The sequence below is a fragment of the Halichoeres trimaculatus genome, unplaced genomic scaffold (assembly GCF_033239565.1).
Source record: "Halichoeres trimaculatus isolate MK-OKI-2021-1 unplaced genomic scaffold, fHalTri1.1 fHalTri1_scaffold_22, whole genome shotgun sequence".
Classification (NCBI taxonomy): domain Eukaryota; kingdom Metazoa; phylum Chordata; class Actinopteri; order Labriformes; family Labridae; genus Halichoeres; species Halichoeres trimaculatus.
Window position 1 is genome coordinate 8,844,148 of NW_027437200.1, and position 23,777 is coordinate 8,867,924.

The 23,777-nt window shown below is 42.5% G+C and overlaps 3 protein-coding genes across 3 annotated transcripts; all 3 read left to right on the plus strand.

The window, feature by feature from the left end:
• Positions 1 to 776: 776 nt before the first annotated feature.
• Positions 777 to 14,991, plus strand: cunh4orf54 (chromosome unknown C4orf54 homolog). The gene is made up of 2 exons (XM_074662078.1): positions 777 to 5,381; positions 14,256 to 14,991. The coding sequence occupies exon 1, from the start codon at positions 777 to 779 to the stop codon at positions 5,355 to 5,357; it is 4,581 nt and encodes a 1,526-aa protein (XP_074518179.1). The 3' UTR covers positions 5,358 to 5,381; positions 14,256 to 14,991.
• Positions 14,992 to 18,378: 3,387 nt separating this feature from the next.
• On the plus strand, positions 18,379 to 19,791 carry LOC141784491 (zinc-binding protein A33-like). Its single transcript, XM_074662327.1, has one exon. The coding sequence runs from the start codon at positions 18,379 to 18,381 to the stop codon at positions 19,789 to 19,791; it is 1,413 nt and encodes a 470-aa protein (XP_074518428.1).
• Positions 19,792 to 20,956: 1,165 nt separating this feature from the next.
• On the plus strand, positions 20,957 to 22,756 carry LOC141784353 (zinc-binding protein A33-like). The gene is made up of 2 exons (XM_074662172.1): positions 20,957 to 21,070; positions 21,153 to 22,756. Exon 2 carries the CDS (start codon positions 21,201 to 21,203, stop codon positions 22,614 to 22,616), a length of 1,416 nt encoding a protein of 471 aa, XP_074518273.1. The 5' UTR covers positions 20,957 to 21,070; positions 21,153 to 21,200; the 3' UTR covers positions 22,617 to 22,756.
• Positions 22,757 to 23,777: the final 1,021 nt, after the last annotated feature.

A 23,777-nucleotide genomic window follows, 5' to 3' on the forward strand; every position in this document is an offset into this window, starting at 1 on the left:
ATCCTGGTTGTAGAGCTTCAGAGCATTAGAAGTGGAGCTACGACTGCCAGTGCCAGTGGTTACAGTGATTAAAAATTGTTTCTTTAGTTGACAAGATATTCTAGTGTAGGCAGTTCATCATTTAGTCGGCTAAACATCACATCATGTATTTATTTATTTGTTAATCTTATTTCAATTGTCCTTACAGTGGAAATTTCTCCGATATATCTTGGTGTAGAAAATAAGCTGCCAGTTCAAATATAAAAATATAGAAAGGCGTTATCTGTTAAGTATCTAAATAATGTAAGGAAGTAAAAACTGTCCCACTTTCCACAAAATGAGATGGACTTACAGAAAATTCACTGCTTTTGTCATCATTTAATTTTTTACCATGAATGACCAACAACAGAATTAAAAATCACACTGTTAGCAAACAGAAAATGTGAATTGTGATTTGTTGCAGAATAACAAAAATAAAAACAAATCTTTCACAATGGGTTTAAATGACTGCAGGGCTCTGAAGAAGGCCTCTCAGCTCTCCCCATTGGTCCGCGAGCCGCAGCTTGAGAACCATGTGGCCCAGACAGAAGTCAGTAATGTCTGTGGTCCTTTTTAGACTCGCGGCTTTGGGCTGCATGTCGCGGAGAGCTGGAATGTTTGGAGCGCCTCCGTCTCATCAGAGTGTCTGTCAAACCGGGAGCGAGGCACCATCTCTGCCTGTGGCCCGGGGGGGCTCCATCTCTGCCGTCTCTCTTGAGTCACACACCGCACGTCCACTCTAACCCACGGGCTGCGCCATGAAGGCCGAGCAAAGCTGCGTGGAGGCACCAGCAGATCTCCGCGAGGTCAAAGATCTGCTCCAGAAACTGGCGCGCGGAAAGGAAGATGCGCCGGAGAAGCAGGACGAAAGCAAATACGTGGATTTGGACTTAGAGGACGTGGGGAAAAGCAGCTTAAAACTGGAGACAGATTGTGGGGTTTATGACAAAAAGCAAATGTCTGCGCTTGTGAACAGCAGCGGCTCTGGAGCTCCGTATGAGACGGAGCCAAAGTGTGCGAGAAAAACCGAGACTGAAGCTGAGAAGAAAGAGACTTTTAAAGATAAGAATTATCCTGGATACTTCATGAAGGATCCCTCCCATCACATATTTCCAACAGATCCTGCGACTGCCACAGAAAAGTCAGAGGATTACTTCAACTCTGGAGACAAAAGCCAGAGCGCCCCTACGCAGCCACAGGTATCCAAAGAAGAGGAGGAGAAAGACACACACATAGATGAGGAGTGCAGTGATAATTATCTGAGCGGGAGGAGTGAGTGCGATGATTTCGAGGATGATGTTAGTTTGGTGCTTTCTGATGAATGTATCCCGTGCGTAACGGAGGACGAGTCCCACTACATTACCACGCATGAGATCCAGCTCACGGAACTCTCTGACCATGAGGGGGACTACGATGTCGGGGTGGGCTCCTCCGCCAGCTGGGACATGGAGGATAGCAACCAGCAGGTGTACTCCTTTGTCGATTATGCCTCATTTGATGGTGATGGAGGGCAGGGGCAGAGGGGGGAGCCCCGCGCTCAGGGCGCAGCAACAGTCAGCACTCTGCTTGAAAGTGATCCTAGCGACACAGCCAAGTTTACCAGCTCTGATGAGAGTGTGTCAAAGCAGCAGCAGCAGCAGCAGCAGTGCAGTGGCAACAGTACTGGACAGATCCACCTGTCAATCAGAACCACTTCTCGAGCTATAAATGACCCCAGCAACATCCAAGAACAGAAAAATATTCTTTATCATGCCAGGCGCGCCGGAGACATGAGCCGCTATGTGTTGAGGGGAGTTGATGGGAAGGCTGAGACGTTGTGTGATAGGGCAAAGTGTTTCATAGCCGCGCCCGGACGCTTACACTTTGGCCGCAAATTGAGGGGAAAAGAGGTCACCGAGTACTCCAGCGGTGCGTCCAGTGCTGTCAGCGAGCTGGACGACGCTGACAAGGAGGTGCGCAATCTGACAGCCAAAGCCTTCAAGAGCCTGGCGTACCCTTACTTTGATGCCATTAATTTCAGCACCTCCAGCGAGTCCTCTGCTTCAGAGCATGGCTTAGGGCTCAACAGATGGTCCACGTTTGTCGACCTGAAATATGGCAACATGTCCCGGGGACTGGACCCCAGTGTAGTCTCACATCAAAACTCTACGGCAAATTTTGAAATTGCCAAAAATGTTGATAGTAGAGGGTATAAAGGCATGGCACTTGCAAGCATCAAACCGACCTCCAACAAGATCTTCACCCTGAATGGGAACCCCCACAGCGCGTCGTCATCAAAGAAAATCGAGCTGATGGGGAAATTCAGTCAGGGCCACAGTGGAGTGATCAGACTCACAGAGACTCTGAATTTCCGCTGTAATGTCAAATCGGGAATGACTGAGGGAGAAAGGCGCACTAACTTTGCACAAAATGCTGCAGGATCACGTTCCACAGATGAAGTTACCAACAGTTTGCCAAGCAGTCAGAGGAGAGGGGCCAGCAAGCCTCTCTCTAACACCATGGAAGACACACACAAGAAGGCCATATTCGCCTCCAGCTTGATTAAAAATGTGATTTCTAAAAAGATGCAGTTCGAGCAGGAGCGCAAGATGGAAAGAGGGGAGATAGTTGAGCCGCTTCAGACGCCTTCCCCGAGCTTTGTGCACCAAGACGGCGACAGCAGCAGGGGGAAGGGGAGCAGGGAGCTGCACAGACAGAGCTCCAAGTTCTCAGAGAGCAGCTCGGACTACGCCATAATGTGCGTGGATGAATTAGGAGACTTCATTGACAGCGGCTCATGTGATACAAAGAGCGACTCCCGGAGACTAGACGCGGCCGCTCCCGCACAAGAAACTAATTTAGAGACGGCAAATGAAGCTGGAATCGATACTAAAAAAGGCGCATTGGAAGCCTCCAAAAGCACGCTGCTTCGCAGCCAAAATAGCGCATTCAGATGTTGGAAGGAAGGGGAGGTAGAGTTTCAAAAGGATCATAAAAACGATAAAACTCCGGAGGAGAAGCTGCCTTCAGCTAGCGACAAAGAAGGCGAGGAGGATACGTTCTCATCGGGCGGCAACAAACTGATTAAAATGTCACATTTGTTTGTGCCAAGTATCCAACTGCTGCCCAGTGACGGAGAAGAGGGGCAGCAGCTGCAGAACAGGAGTTACTCTCCATGTGAAGACGGAGAGGGAATAACACTGCGCTCCGACAACTCTCTGTACATCGCAGACTCTAGGAGTGTGGCTACATCTAAATCTCCGGAAATCAAAATTAACTTAAGGAGCGTCAGGGACAATAAAACCGAGCCCTTCAGCGTCTCCAAGCTGCGCGCTCCTAATATAGGCTGTAACCCAGCCAGCCTCGTCAGAACAGATGACTTCAAATGCCAGGCCCTGGCTGCAGCTCTGAAGGGTGAGTGCTCAGATAAAGTGCCGCATTTCATGGTTAGAGACATTAGAGATAATAAAGGGAAGCTGCAGACGCCCATTCACCAAGTTAGAGACGTGCGTAAATTAGTGAAAAGCTCCTATCACTTTGTTTCTTTGGATAATAACGAAAATAAATCTGCCGCTGAAAGCCACTCAGAGCAGAAGAAGCAGATGCCCTTCAGAAACCTCAACTCTGTTTCCCCCATAGTGATAAAATGTCAGTCTGTGAATACAAACAGTAACGGGAAACAAGACATATCCAAACAGGAGCAGATTGACGTAGACAGGTCGTCTCCAGAGGGCGCTGTGGGTGCTCCTCTGCAAAAGGGAACAGGGAGAGCGCCTTTAACTGCCCCAAACACCTCCTCAGAGGGGGAGATTGGGCTTAAGAGTGAGAGCAAAATAGAGCCAAAGAGACAGGAAAAGACATCAGATATCATAGAGAAGAAACCTGATTCAAAGATGGCGAATCAGGGGGCTTTGGAGAGACTCCAGGCAGCTGTGAAGACCATGGAGCAGCTCTACGTGTTTGAGAGAAATGAATGGAAGAGGAAAGATGAGCCCCGGCCTCTGACAGACAGCCATGTTCTCTCACTGATCACCGAAGAGAAGCACAGAGGACCTGAGGAGGATGAAGCCAGAGGGTCCAACACGGAGAAGACGGCCAGAAGAGACTCTTACCCCAACACCGACAAGACTCCACCAGCAGCAGCAGCGTCTCCAGGCCTGCTGAGGCGAGCTGACAAAGGTTTTCAGACTCCTGGAAGCAGGGATGACAAGCTGCTTGCCAAGTCCCTGCAAGCCACCGCCAACACTTCAGGGAACAGGAACATGTTCAGCCTCAGCTCCAGCCTGAAGCCCTCTGTTACAGCAAAGATGCCCCAGTCAAATGCCCCTACACAAGTACCTTTTGGCCCCAGAAGCTTCACCCCGAAGTCCCCCAAACTGCCTGTTTCTCTAAAGAGTAGCCAGAAGAAGCTGGGGGGACACGAGGAAGCTGAATTTAGGCGGGTGGAGAAGTTCACACAAGACGTCTTTGGTGCCGACAATGAGAACTACCTCACTATTCCACTCAAGTCTCCTGCTGCCAACAACAAACCCATCGCTTCTGCTGACAAAACTTCAGTGTACACATTCACTCCAAAGACACACCAGACTGCACCCTCAGGACCTTCTGGTTTCAGCACCAAGAGCCAAGAAGACCACAACCCCTCTCCAAAACAAGGCAGCGTTGTCATGGAGACACGATCACCAGAGATCCCTTCAGCGACCATCTATCACTCCCTGCCGTTGGGTATGACTGCAAATCAGCCTCAGCTGTACTGCTTCTCACCTGCAATCACACCAGCACCCACTCTGGACCCATTCCAGGCCACCCAGAGAAAGATGCTCCTGGATCCCACTACCGGGAACTACTACCTTGTGGACACTCCTGTACAGCCAACCTCAAAGCGTCTCTTTGACCCTGAGACTGGCCAGTATGTGGACGTGCCAATGCCGCAGCCTCCCATGACCCCAGTTCCCATGCCCATCTCACCTTTGACACTCAGTCCAGGAGCGTTTGGACACACTTACATGATCTACCCGGGCTTCATGCCGACGCCATCTGTGATCCCAGCACGGACGCTGGTGCAGTCACAGATGTCAATGCACTCAGAGACTGAAAGCGTGGAGAAGGCTTCGTCCCAGATGACAGAGGGCTTGTACATGGAGAGTCCTTTCTACATGGCGACTGGGAAGTCTTCCCAGGCGGCGCACGGGGTTCAACAGCAGGTCAGCTCCCCCGCTGCTGCCAGCGGTAGGCCAATACAGGGCTACTCCAGCGCCAAGCAGCCGGTAATCAGCATCACCTCCCAGCAGGGGCCGCGGATCATCGCTCCGCCCTCATTTGATGGGACCACCATGAGCTTTGTGGTGGAGCACAGATGAAGGAATGGCAGCTCACCTGGGCAGGTGAGTAGATCTGAGCGTTTATGCAGATATGAATGAAGTTTGGTGATGATAGAAAATGTCATGTAACATGTTGATGCCATTATTTGCTCTTAGGAGTTCAAAGTGCGAGTGTGGTGGCTGTAAACATTTCACTGAGCTAGGAGATATTTCACTAAAAGACAAAAAAAAAATCAGAAAATGTGAAAATTTCATGAAGCGTTTAACACAATTTATCAATCTTTACTTAAAGGCAATATATTTTATGAAACGCTTGCAAAAAATTCAGGAAATTGACCGTGGACACACCTCACAAAAACATAAAATATTTCATGTGATGGGAGAAAATTTTTTTTGCAAAACAACAAAATTCTCAGACAAGGGATTTCTCTTTGTTCTGTTCTTTTTTTGTCAGGTTTTCAAAATCTTTTATTTTCTATTTTTTTTTTTATGAGTTTAATGAAATTTCTTGATTGCGTACTTCACCTCTAGGGCCTGCGTAGGACTGAAGCGATACAGAACTTCTAAAATTGTTTGATAAAAATTGATTAAAAGAAGTCGTGCCTTTGAATTTCATTGAAGCAGACTATAGAGCATCCTGAAACTAATTAAGAAAACTAGTTTTAAAAATTGCACAGGGATGATGTGCAGGAGGCGTTCTTCCCTCTACAACATATTTTCTGAGGTTATATTTGGACATGTTGGCATAATGAGACACTTCCATGCTCTATTTTTGCTGTCCTGTCACACATGAGTGAAACCTGAGAGGCCGGAGGACTTTTCGGTCTCACTGGGTCTCTCTGTTTATGAAGTTATGATTGAACCATTGGGACATTTTTGACTTTGATTTGATTAGAAAATCACAGGACAAGAAAATCACAGGACATTAAATGTACAACTAATCCAGGGTTGGTGTTTTCTGATGGTTTCAATGGTGCTGGAGATTCTGCTAATCTCTGGCACTTAAGTTTTTTTTCTCATGCTTTAGACTTTATTACTAATCAATGGGTTTAACAAGATGCATTTGCATTTTAGAATTTATAAAACTGTCACTTTATTTAATAATAGTTTGAGTTTGGTAAATCAAATGCAAAAGATACAATACGTTTTTTAGTATGGAAAAATAATGACTATATTACCAACAATAGGCAAGGTACAATGGAGGATTAGGGCCATGTTAGAGAAACCAAAAAAGTTTCTTAGCTATCTTTTTAGGGTCCTTATACTTATGACAGTGTTATACTGATATACTGAAAGATTAAATAAAGCCTTATTTGTTAAACCTATAATGAAGTATACCTTCACAAGATGTTTCACGTCCCTCATTTTGTACAGGCGGCTTGCTGCCCTGATAGCCTATAGCCAAGAGGCTGCAGGTTTTCTGTCCAACCAAAAACGCCACCAGCTGATTTCACTGATTACTTCACCTTCAAGCAAAGAGCAGGGACTTATCAGTGAAATCTGCTGGTGGAGTTTTTGGCTGGAAAGAAAACCTGCAGCCTCTTGGCCCCCAAGGGTAGGAGTTGGAGATCCCTGGCCTATAGCTATAGAGTTAAATGTATGACTATTTTTTATTTACGACTTTATTCTCATAAATTTATTGGATTAATCTCATAAATTAACTTTTTCCCTTAACATGGCCCTACTACCTCTTACAGGAGGAACTGGTCAAATTCAGGCAGAAAATATTGAAAAATATTCTACATGTTGGATAACACTCCTTACTGAATCATTATTTGATTATTTGGACTGTCACTGATAAGGTTATTGCACTTTTACTTTTCATTTCAAACCATTCTTATATAATTTACACATTTATTGCCAAACAGAGCCTTAGAAACGACATCATCACACCCAATCATCAATCAGTCTTTGTTTATATAGAACAAAATCACAACAACAGTATCTGAGACCCAACATGAAGACAAGATGAGCAGTCTGATCCCTTAATATGCGCAGAGACCTTTGCAGTATTTATTAAGTTACAAGTGTAAGAACAAACTCCCTTTAAGAGACAGGACCCTCAGGCAAAACCAGACTCATGATGAACAGATATCCGCTGAGACCACGCCGGGAGTAGAGATACAGAAAGAGAGATGAACAATCTAAACCTATAGCAGCATAACTAAGAGCTGGTCCAGATCTGATCCAGTTCTCAAGCGCTATCAAAAAGAAAGTTTGAATTATACGCTTTAAAGTAGAGACAGTGTCTGATCCCTGGACCTCAATTGGTAGATGTTTCCAAAGAGGAGGAGCATGATAACCAAAGGCTACACCTCCCATACTACTTTTAGAGGCCGTAGGTACAATAAACAGGCTGCATCCTGGAAGCTCAGTGATCTAGATAGGGGATACGGCACAATGAGCTCTTAAAGATTGGAGGATTTCTTACCATAAAAAGTCACATTTCTGTCTTCAGTCTCAGGGCCTGCAGTGCCACCCTCAACTGTACCTTTAGCCTCATCCCTTGTGTGCCAGTCTTTTTATCACAGTATTACATTTTGTATTTAATTCACTTATGATTGTATGTCATATAACGTGCATGTCAAAGAGACACAGTGGGATTGTGAAATTTGCAGAGGAACTTGTTGGAGAGCTGTTCTGAACAGCAGAGATAGAGAGGATTACACTAATATCTCCTCATTAGCTAGGTGTGTGAATGTGAGCGTGTGCTGCATGTTGCTCATAACACTTGTGCTGTAGTAAAAGGTCAAGCAATGGCAGGTATTTGTTATTGTATACACGGGCTGCTTCAGCTGCTGCTGGACATCAGGAGGCTGCCTGGCAGGTCAGAGTCGCTGCCGGGTCAGCCGGCTTTTTATAGGAGCAGTCATTTAAAGACGGAGAGAGTGAGAAGACGGGTTCACATGGCCTCCCATCAGCTATTACATAAACACTACATGCAACAACGCTGCAGCTGCGATGTGTGCGAGCTTTCGGAGTTCCCCTTCTCATCTGAGAACAAGACCCACATACTGATGGGCTCAGTTATGTTGATAAAGTAAATGGATATCCTGACAGATGGAAGTTTGAGGAATGAGCTTCTGAGTGGAAATTATTCCACCACATTTTTTAGAATCAACACAATCTTTAAATCGTTGATGTTTGGAGGTGATAAACGTCTTTAAAAACACTACTTTGTGTGGTACCAGCCTCCAATACGAAGCTTTCTATACAGGATTGTCTTCCACCTTGGTAGATAAAGAGCTTCAGTTTATCTGCAAGTGGAGAGTCTCAGCTTCACTGTGAACAGTTAGTCACACAAGTTTTTTTTTTTTTTTTTTGCAATCAATGGCACTCTAGTGTCAGATCCATCCTCAGAAGAATAAGAAAACTACTTTTACAAACTTTTTTTGCTGAATGGGGGTGGAGCCATCATTTCTGATACATTCAGGGAAGTCAGGAAATCTAATTGCTGATTGTCTTTAGTGACTCAGCATCAAACAGACTTGTGTCTCAGTGTAAATGTTTAAGTGAGAAGAGATTTTCAACAAGAAACAATGTTTCTAGAGAGAGTTGAATCATCGTCAGACTGATGGGAGCAGGAATGTAATTACACCAGATTCTGTTTCTCCTGCTTTTGCTCTCCGTACAGACTGTTTTTCCTTCAGACACCTGCTTGGTCGATACTATTGTACCTTAACCGTAAGCCACAACTCTTCTTAAACTCGTTAAAACCCAACTGAGCACCAGTGATCCCAGAAAATTCAAACAGCTCCCCAAAGAAGAAAAGAAAAGCTTTACGGCGATATCTGGGGTATTATGGCAAGCTTCCTGCTTATGATCTCTGGCTCTTTTAAGGCCAGCTTTATAAAAGAAAAAGTCCCGGTGGCTTTTTTGATAATTTGACGATAAAGGGTTTAACCAAAACTCAAGTTCTCACCTACAGACCTTAAATTTTTATGTTGGAAAAAGTAAATGCAGATGAAAATAAACAGGAATTGACGGGTGTAAAACATCTGATGTCCCTAACATTTTACTTTCATAAAAGCTTAAATCTTTCCCACAAGAGAAACTTTACCTCTAGGTTTAAAAACCCTCCGACAGTTTGCTTTAATTCAAAAGAAAAGGATGCTATGACAGCAGGCAGGTTGTGTCATTCCTCAGCTGACTGACACAACAAAAAAGGAAATAACTAGGTGTGCAAGTTTTTCTTGTAATGCTGTCAGATGCTCCACAGTTTCCCAGGATCCAAATTAAGTTGGCTGTAATGAGTTTCTAAAGGTAAAATTTGAGTGAAGAACAGAGCATGTTTTAAACAAGCAAATACACAGATGACAGACAACTGAAAAACCAGCAAAATTTTCATGAAAGTTCTTTCCTCATCAATTGTTTTCTTATTCCTGACTCTTAATTCACACCCAGAGACTGGTCCAAACATCAAGGTGATGACTGACTTTCCTGACAGTGTCAGGTCACTAAACTCGATCTACAGGTTCATACCATTCTTTAATAATTAGATGTAACCACATCCTCATAACAACACTTTGGTGTCTTTGTTTTTAATCTATTCCTGTCTTCATAAATTACCCTTTGGAAAAGAGAAACCTTGAAAGGTTTGTTGAGTTTCAACATCTGTGAAGAATTTTCAGTAAAAAGAAAAACACAACAAGATATTTATGTATGCTAAAGAAACAGAGCTTAACGTGACATGAATGAACCTTGTGGGGCGCTGGTTTGTTGAGTAAATCAACTGACCTGCAGAGGGTGGTGCCAGTCTATGCAAATTAGTCATAGGTAATGTGTGCAACAGCAATTCCCATCTATCAATGACAGGCTGAGCTTTACTCCTGTGTTGGCAGCATGCGCTGGCTTCTCATGTAAGAAAGTGTAAAATACCTGCTGAACAATGACCGAGGAATGACTGGGTTAACTAGGTACTTTCAAGAAATTATCTGGTAAACTTCCCGCCCTCTGACTATAAAAGTATTAACCAGGAAGCTCATTACATTATTTGTGTTTGTCTGAGGACAGACACGCCAACCAAAGAGAGACTAAACAAAGGACTCACAATGGCTTTAAAGTTTTCTCCAGCAGACACAGATTTTTTATGTCCAGTCTGTCACAGCGTCTACCAAAGTCCTGTCTTGCTGTCATGCAGCCACAGCTTCTGCAAAGACTGTCTAAAGCGCTGGTGGGCAGGTAAAAAGATTTTGTTGTGTCCTCTGTGTAAAGGGCGATCTCCAACAGCTGACCCGCCCTGTAACTTAGCATTGAAGAACCTGTGTGAATCCTTCTTTCTGGAACTTTCTCTGGAGGAGAAGGCCTCTGCGAGGTCTGAGGCTCTCTGTAGTTTGCACTCAGAGAAACTGAAGCTCTTCTGTCTGGACCATCAGCAGCCGGTGTGTGTTGTCTGTCGGGACTCCAGAGCACACACCAACCACAGATTCAGTCCTGTTGATGAGGCCGCAGAGGACTGCAGGAAGGAGCTGCGAGAACAGCTGGGGGCCTTACAGAACCAAATGAAGCTCTGTAAAAGAGTCAAACTGAACTGGGATCAAACAGCAGTGCATATAAAAGCCCAGACTCAAACCACGGAGAGGCAGATTAGGGAAACTTTTAAAAAACTTCAGTGTTTTCTCAAAAAAGAAAAAGAGGCCAGGATATCTGCTCTCAGGAGGGAGGAGGAGCAGAAGATGGGAAAGATAAAGCTTAAGATTGCAGCTCTGGGCAGACAAATTGAGTCTCTTTCAGACGCTATTCAAGCCACAGAAAAGGAGCTGCAATCTCAGAGCGTTGGATTACTGCAGAACTTCAAGGCAGCAGCTGAAAAAATCAAGCAGCATGCCCTACTGAATAATCCCCAGCTAGACCCAGGAGCACTGATAGACGTGTCCAAACACCTGGGCAACCTGGCCTTCAACATCTTGGACAAGATGTCAGGGATGGTATCTTACTTTCCTGTGGTTCTGGATCCAAACACTGCAGGAACTACCCTCTCTGTGTCCAAAGATCTAAAGAGTCTGAGGTATGAAGAGGAAGAAGAAGAGACCCTGCTCCCGCAGAACCCAGAAAGATTCGAGCACTACTCAACAGTCCTGGGGTCTGAGGGCTTTGACTCAGGGACTCACAGGTGGGATGTTGAAGTTGGAAGTACGTCAGAGTGGGCCGTGGGTGTGATAGGAGCATCTGTGTCGAGGAAAGGAGAAATTCAGTCAGGATATGTGGGGATGCAGTTTTGTAACGGTGTGTACAGGGGACTGTTTACAGAAGAAGTGATCCCCGTACGAAAGCAGCTGCAGAGAATCCAAGTGTGTTTGAAGAGGGAGGACAAAGAACTGTCTTTCCTTGATCTGGATTCAAGTGAGCATGTTTACACCCTCTGTCTCAACCTCACTGAGCCTGTGGTTCCTTTTTTTAACACGTTAAATACAATAAGCATTATACCAAAGAGTGTCACGTTGAGGTCACAGTCGTAGATGATATCAGATCCTCATACATAGTCTCCAGTTCGAGCAGGTTTTTGTGTTAATGAAGGCTTATCTCCTTGTTTTTTCCCCATTTTTTCTTTGTAATCTGTATGTTAACTTTTTGAAAGAGTCTGGCTTTTGTTTCTTTTATCTTATAGCTGAAAATGTTCATATTTAATATTATTTTATAACTGTGTACAATGTGTTGGAGACTAAACTGAATATTATCAAATGTTGTGTTAACTCTTACACTCTGTATAAGCTGGAATCATGTATTTTAAGATGTGGATAGTGTGTAAGTTAAGCTTAAAAACATGAAGTCTGTTTCGTCATTCAGACTGTCAGTCAGCTTGGGCTGGATTTTTTTCTTGTTGTCATCGCTGGGTGGAGAACAAATAATCACAGGTAGGCGGGACTTTCTGTTCCCCCATCTGTTTTTACGTCTGAAAACTGGAGGAGGTTCCAGTAAACAGGAAGTAACACTGAGCATGAGAAGGAGGGATAAAAGCAGGATAAACTTTGGCGCTGAGAACCATGACAGTCACGTTTTGCCTCTTTAATCTAAGAATATCTGCAGCTGCTGAAGACTGCCTCTGCACTACAAACATGTGGCATTATCTCTTGTGACAGTCCTTTGGTGTAATTTTAGTATAACTTACCTTTCCTGCTTCTATTATGTAATATTATGCTCAGTAAATGTGTTATAATATTAAACTATATATGTTGTTATGTGGTATTGGTTGAAGCTTCGTTGGTTAACAGATGTGTGACCATACTGTCTCCCTTAAGTTGAAATAAAGTATTTTCTACCTTTTCTAATAAAATTATAGCAATAATGTGATTTATTCTCTGTAGATAATCAGAATCAGAAATACTTCAAACATGTCACAGTAAAAGTTAAACCACACCTAAACCTTGCATATCACTGTTATTTCATGAGAGGTGAAAATATTGTATTACAACTTAATGTGTAACAGTTTATGTGATGAAACAAAGGACTGGCTGTTGTACACGTTTTTTTATGACATCAACCCCTGCCTTTAAAGCCGCGGCCACATTAACTCTGAAGCAAATTCGTGACTTTAAACGCGCGACACGCCTATGACACGGCGCGTGAATGTCTATGTCTGAGTCTGGACTATTTTGACAAGTTGAGGGGCTGACGTGCGTCACTGTGCTGGCGGAGTAGAGAGCCCGCTCATTTAAAGATGGAAAGCCCAAAAGAGCATCTGAAAAACAATGAGCTGGGTTCAAAAGCATGACAGGAGAGTGTGTGAAAGCTTTGGAGATCACAATCAAGGCCTGCTGCCTCTCCCTAGTTAATCACCTCCAATGGCCCTGCCTGGCTGTTCCCTGCGACCTCATCCTCGACCCCCTGAACCATGTTCCCGGAGGTCTCCCTGGGGATAATGAAGGGGTCGAGGAAATAGAGGACCACAGAGAACTTCCATCTTTTCCCTGGCTCTCCCCCTGCCCCGCTCCTCCCTCCTCTCTATCAGGCTCAAAACTCCACTGAGGAAAACACAGTCGGACTCAGTGATGACCCTTGCAGGCAAATCCAGCTGGAAACAAATATTTACAGAACTAACCTTCAAACCTCCTCAGCGACTTTGACCCAAGCCTGCTCCTTTTTTTCTGGTCTCTGTAGAGTACACACGTATCGTATCTCTCTGGATAATGACACACCCCACAGACTATTTCTCCTCCATCCTCAGGCGGGGTTGGAGTTGGAGCAGGTGGAGTTGGAGCAGGTGGCGGTTCCCCCCCAACGTCTCGTCCGGTGTGGCCGTACCATAAGGGTTAAAGCACTGATGTTAAGACAAAATCAGGACAGAAAACATAAAGAGGAAATATGACGTATATTTGAAGATATTGGTTCTGTGTAAACCTTGCGCTGACAACATTAAACTGAAATGATTGAATAAAATTTCAAGTTTTGTTTTTATTTGGGTTTGAATGAAATGTGTAAATACATCTGCAGCTACATGAGAAAAACACCAGGCTAACATCCTGACTTTCATTTATAGGTTTTCCGTCCTGCAGCCATCCATCACAGCAGACTTTGTCAAGACCTGAAGCTGTTTGCTTGCTTGCTTGAATATTTATATGTTTTCAAAATGGTGAAATAAAAAAGGACATAAATGCGAAAAGGATGAAATACAAAAAGTAAACCTAAAACTCTGTTAACATGTAATCAAGGACAGCTGTACATATTTGAGCGGCAGTATCAGATCAACCTTTGGCTTTGCTTAACCGTGTCTCCAGAACCAATCTGCAGATTGAACAATTTTGGACTTTTTGTTCTTAAAAATGATCACTTACAAAACTAAATCTTAATATAATGTGATATCAAAAGACCAACAATCCAAAAGAAATCCTTTGAGTTCCATGCAAAAACAATTTTATTATGCTATTCTATGTCACAATAAGTCAAACTTTTGTTTTATTATTTGTTTTACATAATTAATTTTTCTCTGTTTTTTCACAGGGCAGGACAGGATCCCTGACTTCTTTTGATTTTGATCCCTTCTATCTTTTAAATTTTTGGTCCCTGGAGAAGATGGATCAAGGCTGTTGGGTAAAAGACCTCCGTCATATTTTCTTTCAGCATCAGCGTCAGTAACGTGTAGGAGGAGTGTATGAAGACTATTAAAATCTTACAGACTCATTTTTTGGCCAGCATTGACTTCACAGCACAGCCATCAATCCCAGTAATTTAGTGTGTGATTAACAGATGGAAAAAATGTATTTATAAATGTCAAGTGTAGTTGAGGGACGATATTTGTTATAAGTTACATTTTCTGGTGTCCTGAATATGTTTCACAGAGTTTCCAAACATGATCTTTAGGTCAAACTTATCCTCGTCTGATCGAACACACAGATCTGATGGTCTGTCTTTGCTTTGTCTGAAAAACAAAGGGAATGCAAATGGAAAGAAAATCAGGGGAGAGGACAGTCTTTTAAACATTTTAAAAGTTATCTTTAGGCTCCAAAACTATTCTGTTTAGTTTAGAAGATTTAAGAAATGTGGAAGTTGGCATGTCATTTTAAAAGATATTATAGTTTTTTATCACAGGCAAGGAAAAGAGGGGCCGTGCCTGTGGGGATGATAAAGTATTTCACCTTCAATCTGATGTACTTTCAGACTTTTTAAAATATGAGGTATTTTTTGTATTTAAATTCTTCACAAACTATGGATCTGCTGGTCAGTCCATCCTTCAGTCAGTCCAAAGATGTCACTCTTCTAACTTTAATTTAATATATGTTAAGCTTTAAATGTTTGAAAATTATTTATTTTGTTTCCTGCTAACTTCTCTGAAAATGTTGTTAAAGTGAATCATTTTTCTTTTTTTCAAATAATTTCCCATTAAAATTGTTTTAAGGCTCTGTGAGGACTGTCAGTTTGGTGTTGCTTAGAGTGACACCTGTGGCCAGAATCAGTAATTTTTTTCTGGAATGAAGAGTCCGTTTCCCATGAGCACCATCACCCACTGTTACAAAGACATGACTTTTGCTAAGATGAGCATTTGTTTCTGAGAGCAGATCTTCTTCTTAACACAACCTTCTTTGCTCAAGAAAACAATGCATTAAATTGTAGCCAGCTAGTGAAGAGTCACCAAAGGGGCTTTTGGTCTATGTAGTCTAAATGTATTTAATTACAAGTCTAGACCTGTAAATGTTTTTGTAAAGTGTCTTGAGATAACGTTTGTTATGATTTGGCGCTATACAAATAAAGACTGATTGATTGATAAATGCATTGACGTTCTCCTGGGATGATCCAACCTGAGAAATAGTGTTCAAATAATTAATGATTTTGGTGAAAACATTATTTCAAATCTTGACTGTATTAAGATCAATCAGGAAGTCCTCACCGAGCCTATTACATATACACATGGGTAATAAAGGCTGTGCTGGTATTTAAGGCTAATCCCTCCAACCACCAGGGATTCGTCAGGTGGGTCCAGGCCACACATTAGATCCTTGTGTGGGTTTGAAGCAGTTATGGAACGGTCAATGACTCTTGTGTTAGTGTTAGTTGTGTTTCCTCTCACTGTTTCTCCTTCACTCTTTCATTTTGGAGCACACAGCACTGCACGAGCCTTGTTGGTCAACAAATCTGTCAATCAATGACCTTTTTTTTAACGACAAATGATAAAAAAAAAAAAAAAAGGTTTCTTTCATGTAGTTTAAAACATGCTCCATTTGTGATGATGTATTTGTCACTTATTCTGCAGTCGGTCATCAGGGGGAGCTCTCCCATTTCTGTTGGCAGCAGTTAAATTAAATCCTCCATTCTTGGCTTGTATCTTTGAGCACTCTTTTCTTTCTTAGTAGTTTTAAAACACTGAAAACTCTTTGCACTAAGTGAAGAGTCTGGCTTTCTTTGAGTGGAATTAGATGGTTAAAATGTAAATAGCTTTCTCACAGGTCTCAGGATTAGACCTGGTGTACTGACGTGTCACTGACTCGTTCTGGGATGTCCTTGAGGACTTTCAAACAGGGTTTGAGACCAGAGCAGCCTGTTGCTGTGAATTTTGACTGCATATTTTGATAGAGCAGGGTTTAATGTGATGAAGGTTAAAGAAAGTAGATGCAAAGAAACCGAGCGGATGTTTCAGACTTAAGAAATGAAGGACTTTATGAGTGAGGGTCATTGCAGAGCAAGAACTGTTGGTTTGGATGGACAATGAGAGATGACATAATGGAAGACCTGAAAAATAAAAGCTTGTTTTGTTTTTTATTTTTTAAACTTTTATGTTTTTGCAAATGTACAGTTCAGTTGATCAATGTGTTTGTGAAAGTGTAATAAATGTGAAACTGTTTTTGGAGACCTGACTCCTGGTTTTCTGTCTTTCACTCAATGATTGCATGACTTTTGAATTCCATAGTTGGGAATGGGGCAACCTCTTTTAACCCACGCTAACCAGGGAATACGCCAGATGTATCTCTAACAAAAGCCCCGGGGACCCAAACAGGCTGTGATCCAGATCCCTGAGCCAGAATTTCACAGCCACACCAGCAAAGGGGGACAAGTCTCCAGACTTGAGGAGGAAAAGGTGGGTTTGCTCCTTGAGGTAGAGCTGTTAAAAGATCAGCTCAAAACTCATGAGGCAAAAACCTCTCCTTGTTGAGGTCTTAGATAAGGAGGCCAAAGCAAGGGAAGTAGTTTGTGAGACGGAGAAACTTAAAGAAACACTCCTGTTGAATCTATGCCAGCCTGGTGCGAGAAAGGTGGCCGCAATAAAGTGGCTGGTGAGTGTAGATCCATATATTGTCCAGCTTGATCTAGACCTCATATCCTGTTTTAGGATCACAGGGGCTGGAGCCAGTGAGGTGGGGTGCAACCTGGACAGGCTGTCAAACTATCACAGCACTAACACATAGAGACAAATAACCAGTTACACTAACATTCACTCCTTGAGGTAAAGTAGGGACACTATCAACCTGATGAGCCAGTCTTTGTACAGGGAGAAGTAGCCTGAGTAGCAGGAACTTTTAAGAGCAGCATACTAGGTGTGAGACGTGCTCATACCTTTGATGCCACACTGACATGCAGGCAAGTAAAAACTCCTTTGCATACAGCTCTGGCTTTCAAACGCTCAAATGCACCTGACTGTATTGGCATCCAAACAAGGAACACTTTGATAAGTCTTCAGAGGTGAAACACAGTTATGTAACCGGGTACATCATTAAGGACAGTTTAAAAAAAACAGACACGGACAAAAAAGGATTAAAGTTGAACTTTTCCAGCTAAGTGTTAATTGGCAAATAGAGTGCTCACTATCTTAAAAATGCTAAATGAAACATGTTTAAGTTTCTCAGCTCTAACTTTCTCACAGAGACCCATGAAAGATGATGACTGATACATTACCAGAAAGTCTTGTTGATACTAAACTTGCTTTACAAGATTATGTTTCATGTCTGGGAACTAAGCATAACAACATTCACATACCATCCCTTTTTTATTTCTTTTTTTTTTATGTAGTTGTTGTTTCTGATTTATTTCCTTACTGACACAGCAACCTTCAGCAGTTAGACAGAAGCATTTGATTGTTGTCTTTGACAGATTTATTACAACTCCAGATCCAAAAAGTATGCTAGTTGAACAATAGACGGTTTAAAGCAGCTGGTACACAGGCTAATGCAGTGATTTCCACTCCAGAGCCATGTGGGAAAATTTGACAGAATCATCTTTTGAAGTACAGGTAGACACAAATCTGCATTTCCACTCATGATACATCAATAGTGGTGATAAAATACTGGTGTGCGTGTGCTGCTGGTTCTTACATACAAACATATCTGACATTCTGCAGAGTTCAACACCTGTTGAGTAACAACAGAGGAATGTTTGAATGAAACTCACCTGTCATTTCTGGCTCCTGGCTGAATATTTAAAAGAAGTGATCTATACACGTTCCCACCTTCTGAGTATAAAACTCTAAACCAGGAACAACGGCACATTGACAGTGTTTCTCACTGAGGACAGACACATGCAGAGACGAACCGCAGAGCAGAGAAGGCATACCAAGGAAAGGGATCACTGGATATACTGGATCGTTTCTGCTCCTACCTCTTACTTTGAAGAGTGACTTCGAAGGACGAACTCCATCATGTCGGCCCCTTTTTTTCAAGTTGGAGATTATTTTTGTTCCATCTGTCACAACATCTTCAAGAATCCTGTGGTGCTGGTGTGTAGCCACAACTTCTGTAAAGACTGTCTGAAGCAGCGATGGTCACGTTCTTTGCTAAAACTGTGCCCTCTGTGTAAGAGAAGATCTCCAAAATCTGACCCGCCTGATAACTTAGCATTAAAGAACCTGTGTGAATCCGTCACACTCAACATTTCTCAAGAGGAGAAGACCTATGCGAGGTCTGAGGCTCTCTGCAGTCTGCACTCAGAGAAACTGAAGCTCTTCTGTCTGGACCATCAGCAGCCAGTGTGTGTTGTCTGTCGGGACTCCAGAGCACACACCAACCACAGATTCAGTCCTGTTGATGAGGCCGCAGAGGACTGCAGAAAGGAGCTGCGAGAACAGCTGGGGGCCTTACAGAACCAAATGAGGCACTGTAAAAGAGTCAAACTTAACTGGGATCAAACAACAGAGCATATTAAAACCCAGACTCAAACTACAGAGAGCCAGATTCGTGAGAAATTCAAAAAGCTTCAGTATTTTCTCACAAAAGAAGAAGAGGCCAGGATATCTGCCCTGAGGAGGGAGGAGGAGCAGAAGATCAAGATGATGAGGTTAAAGATTCTGACTCTGAGCAGACAGATAGAGTCCCTGTCAGACACCATTAAAGCCACAGAAGAGGAACTAAAATCTGAAAGTGTCACATTCCTGCAGAGGTACCAGGCAGCAGTTGAAAAAACCAAACAGCGCCCTTTGATGGAGGCTCCCAAGCTCGGCAAAGGAGCACTACTAGACGTGTCCAAACACCTGGGCAACCTGACCTTCAACATCTGGAACAAGATGAAGGAGATGGTTAACTACTCTCCTGTGATTCTGGATCCAAACACTGCAGGATCCACCCTCTTTGTGTTTGAGGATCTGAGACATTTGTTGTGTGTAGAGAGACAGAGTCTGCTGCCACAGAACCCTGAAAGGGTTGAGAAGCACCCGATGGTACTGGGCTCACAGGGCTTCAACTCCGGGACTCACAGCTGGGATGTCGAAGTGAGAAGCGATGCAGACTGGGCTGTGGGTGTGATAGGAGAGTCTGAGCCGAGGAAAGGAAGTAATCTGTCAGGGTACTGGGAGCTACACTACAGGGATGGTGTATACAAAGCTTACTCTCCACCTGTGATGGAGGAATGTCTGTCTGTGCAGGAGCAGCTGCAGAGGATCAGAGTGAAGCTGGACTGGACCAAAGGGACTCTGTCTTTCACTGATCTGGATACAAATACACTCATCTACACTTTCTTTTCAGCTTTCACAGAGCGTGTGTTCCCCTTTGTTAACACGCTTCACACAAAACCACTGAGCATACTCCCACAGAAAGTCACTGTACAGGTCGGGACATAGATTTTAGTGTGAGACCATGTGTAAGTGGTCTTAAAAACAAAGATGAGTGAGAATCTAGTTTCAGTAATCTGCTGTGGTTGTATCTGCGTTTTGATCTTCAAAGGGGAAGCATCATAAATATTTTCTGTCATGTCTCATCTGTTAACATAGCTTTATGAAAACTTTGACAATGAGTTTAATTCTTGCCTTTAAGTTACTGAGTTGGATAAGGTATCAATTAACTGAATATCGGTCGTCTCCTATCACTTTTTTTCTACATTTTTTATTTGTTGCATCACCAAACACTCCCACAAGAGGATTTAAGCCCTGTTTGTTTGAGGCAACAGCAACAGAATAAAGACAGCAACTCCTCAAACCAAAATTTGATATAAATCCATAAAAGGTTACTTTTGTTTGTTTGTTTTTTTTGTTTTTTTTAAATAAAACCCAGTTTTGAATTTTGTCATACCTGTCATTTTTGTCTGAATAGTTTAAAGAAAACATCGAAGTCAAGTCAAATGCAAAGTAAGCAGTTTAAATATTATCTTTATGATATCTATGCTCTGTGAGAGATGTAACAGTTGAATCTTAAATCTCATTGTAAATAAAAGATGTTAAGTAGTGAAAATTTTTTAAATCTACATATGATAACTGATCAAAAATTTCACTGTAAATTTACATTGATGATTAAGATATTAAATGTAGAAAACTGAATATAAATGAAAAATCTCAATCTTTAAATGAAAATTTAAGATCTTAAGTGTAAATTTCAATGTAAAAGTTAAACCTTGTATGTCAAACTTTAATTTATTTAATGTTGGATCCATGATCTTAATGTCAAGTCTAAGTGTAAAAAGTTAGATCTAACTTTTCATCATAAGCACCTCACAGGTGCAAATGATTCTTTTCTTCTTTTCGCTTCATCCTTGGGGATGTTTTGTATTTTGCCGGCTGCAAGGATCATGAAACCTGCTGGCTGCTGCGTGCTGTCAGCTACCACTGAGAGGGGCCCCCTTGAGGGGGGATCCCGACTCCCGATAACAGTGTCATTGCACCTTGGCTGCCAAGTGGCGCTCACACGGACTTGTCGTTGCATTTTATTCATAGCAGTCGTTGTCTTGGGGCCTCAGGCCAGCAGGGGGCCCCAGGCAATAGCCTGATTTGCCTGCCTTATCGCAAGGGCTCTGATGATCAACCAGGAAACACCGTTCATTACTGGAATTTCTTACAGAGTACAGAAACATACAAAAAGGGAACAGCACCAGCAACTTCCCCTGGCAGTGAAGAAATACAGAACACGGTAAGGCAAGTTTATTTTATTTGTACATTTCTGTTACAGGACAACTCTAAGTGTTTTACACCTGGAATATTTTCACTTCCAGCTACTGAGAGAGTTTTTGAAGAGGGAGGACTAAAAGAGGGACTCAGAGATGGCTGCCAAGACCTCTCCAGCAGACACTGATTTTTTATGTTCAGTCTGTCACAACGTCTTTGAGAATCCTGTGGTGTTGTCATGCAGCCACAGCTTCTGCAAAGACTGTCTGAAGCGCTGGTGGGCAGGTAAACAGATTTTGTTGTGTCCTCTGTGCAAGCAAAAATCTCCAACAGCTGACCCGCCCTGTAACTTAGTGTTAAAGAACCTGTGCGAATCCTTCTTTGTGGAACTTTCTCTGGAGGAGAAGGCCTCTGTGGGGTCTGAGGCTCTCTGCAGTCTGCACTCAGAGAAACTGAAGCTCTTCTGTCTTGACCATCAGCAGCCAGTGTGTGTTGTCTGTCGGGACTCCAGAGCACACACCAACCACAGATTCAGTCCTGTTGATGAGGCCGCAGAGGACTGCAGGAAGGAGCTCAGACAACACCTGAAGTCTTTACAGGACCAGATGGAGCACTTCATTTCAGTGAAACTTAACCTGGAGCAAACAGCAAAACATATTACAACCCAGACTCAAACCACAGAGAGCCAAATTCAGGAGGAATTTCAGAAACTTCATAAGTTTTTAGAAGTGGAAGAGAGGGACAGATTGGCTGCTCTGAGATTGGAGGGGGTGCTGAAATCTGATAGTGTGAAGGCCAAGATTCTGACTCTGAGCAGACAGATAGAGTCCCTGTCAGACACCATTAAAGCCACAGAAGAGGAACTAAAATCTGAGAGTGTCACATTCTTGCACAACTACAAGACCGCAGTTGAAAAAGCCAAACAGCGCCCTCTGATGGACGTTCCTAAGCTCAGCAAAGGAGCACTGCTAGATGTGTCCAAACACCTGGGCAACCTGACCTTCAACATCTGGAACAAGATGAAGGAGATGGTTAACTACTTTCCTGTGGTCCTGGACCCAAATACTGCAGGATTAAACCTCCAAGTATCTGAAAATCTAAAAAGTTTGAGATTTGAAGACAAACTGAGCTTTTTCCCACAGAACCCAGAGAGGTTTGAGATCTACTCAACAGTCCTTGGGTCTAAGGGCTTTAACTCAGGAACTCACAGCTGGGATGTTGAGGTGAAGATTGCTGCAAGTTGGGCTGTGGGTGTGATAGGAGAGTCAGTATCAAGGAAAGGAGACATTCTGTCAGGATACTGGGAATTATGGCTTCATGAGGGTAAATACAGAGCATATGCTCCTCCACATACTGATAAAGTTCTCGCTTTAAGGAATCCACCACAGAGGGTCAGAGTGAAGCTGGACTGGAGCAAAGGGAAACTGTCTTTCACTGATCTGGATACAAACACACACATTTACACCTTCAGTCAGACCTTCACTGAGCGTATGTTCCCCTTTGTAAACACTCTTAGTTCAAATTCACTGATCATGTTACCACAGAAAGTCACTGTACAGGTAGAGGCATAGGAAACTTTGTCAGAGAATGTGGAGTAAATAAAATGTTGGTGAGATGCTGGGATTAAAAACTCATCCAAAAAAATAAATACATTAGAATTAAGATGTTTGTCGTTGACCAGGACAAAATCTACACTATATGACCTACATACAACACCTACTTTTGATTTTTTTTTTTTTTTTGTCTTTGGTCGATCTGTGCTATACATTTAGGCAGACCAGTGACTCAAGTGTGTGAGTCCTCAGTTATTACATTCGTTTGTAAATAGAGAAAAATTACTTGTGGTAAATACTTCAAATGTGGTCACTACACTTTTGTTAAGTTTTTATTCAAACTATGTTACAATGAAGCAATTAGATGAATGTGTATTGAATTGTTTTTCATTGTTGTGGGGTATATTAAAGGTATAATGTAGAGATGACAGGGAGAAGTAAAACTGTTTAAGACAAAGATCAGATAAATAAAAGCTTTTCTGTACTTTGATGTAAAGTAAAATGAAATCAAAATACTAAATATTATATAAAAATGTTCATTATCAAAACTTTTTTTTTTTTTTTAATTTTGGGACTTTCTCTTTTGCTGTAAGAGGATGAGACAAAAAGTGTATGAAAACTGACAGTCAGTAATAAAATTATTATTTAACATAAAGATTTGATTTATCATTCTTACAATCATTAATTAAAATGAATGATTTAAACCAAACCTGTGTATTTGTTAGTGTTTGATTATTTGGGGTAAATATTAGATGTGGGTGTAGAGATGATAAGGAAGTAAAATGATGAAAATCTGATTAATAAAACCTTCATTTGTCATTTGATGTAAAGTAAATTGAAATATGAACACCTCATGGCATGTTTCATGTGAAACTGGTGAAAAAAAACTGTTTTTTGAAACTGTAAGAATTATGAAACCTTTTCTTCTGTTCTGTCTTTAATACATGCTGATGGTTTGCATCCTCTAGTTCCTATAATTCGACATCAACAGTTTAGCAGTGTGTTTGCAGGCCAAGAACTGGCTTATCACCCATTATACTGGAATGTGTGCTAAATATGCTGCCAGTGTTAAAGGCCTCTGCTGGCTTTGTGCACCAGAGAAACTGGGTTACGAGGGTATGTAGATGCATGTGCGCAGGATCATGTTGCTGTGCTCCGACACACACGCATTAACTGCTG

What these genes read in the sequence shown, in the direction of transcription:
- cunh4orf54 (XM_074662078.1), top strand. Translation starts at nt 777, where the DNA reads ATGAAGGCCGAGCAAAGCTGCGTGGAGGCACCAGCAGATCTCCGCGAG.
- LOC141784353 (XM_074662172.1), top strand. Translation starts at nt 21,201, where the DNA reads ATGGCTGCCAAGACCTCTCCAGCAGACACTGATTTTTTATGTTCAGTC.
- LOC141784491 (XM_074662327.1), top strand. Translation starts at nt 18,379, where the DNA reads ATGTCGGCCCCTTTTTTTCAAGTTGGAGATTATTTTTGTTCCATCTGT.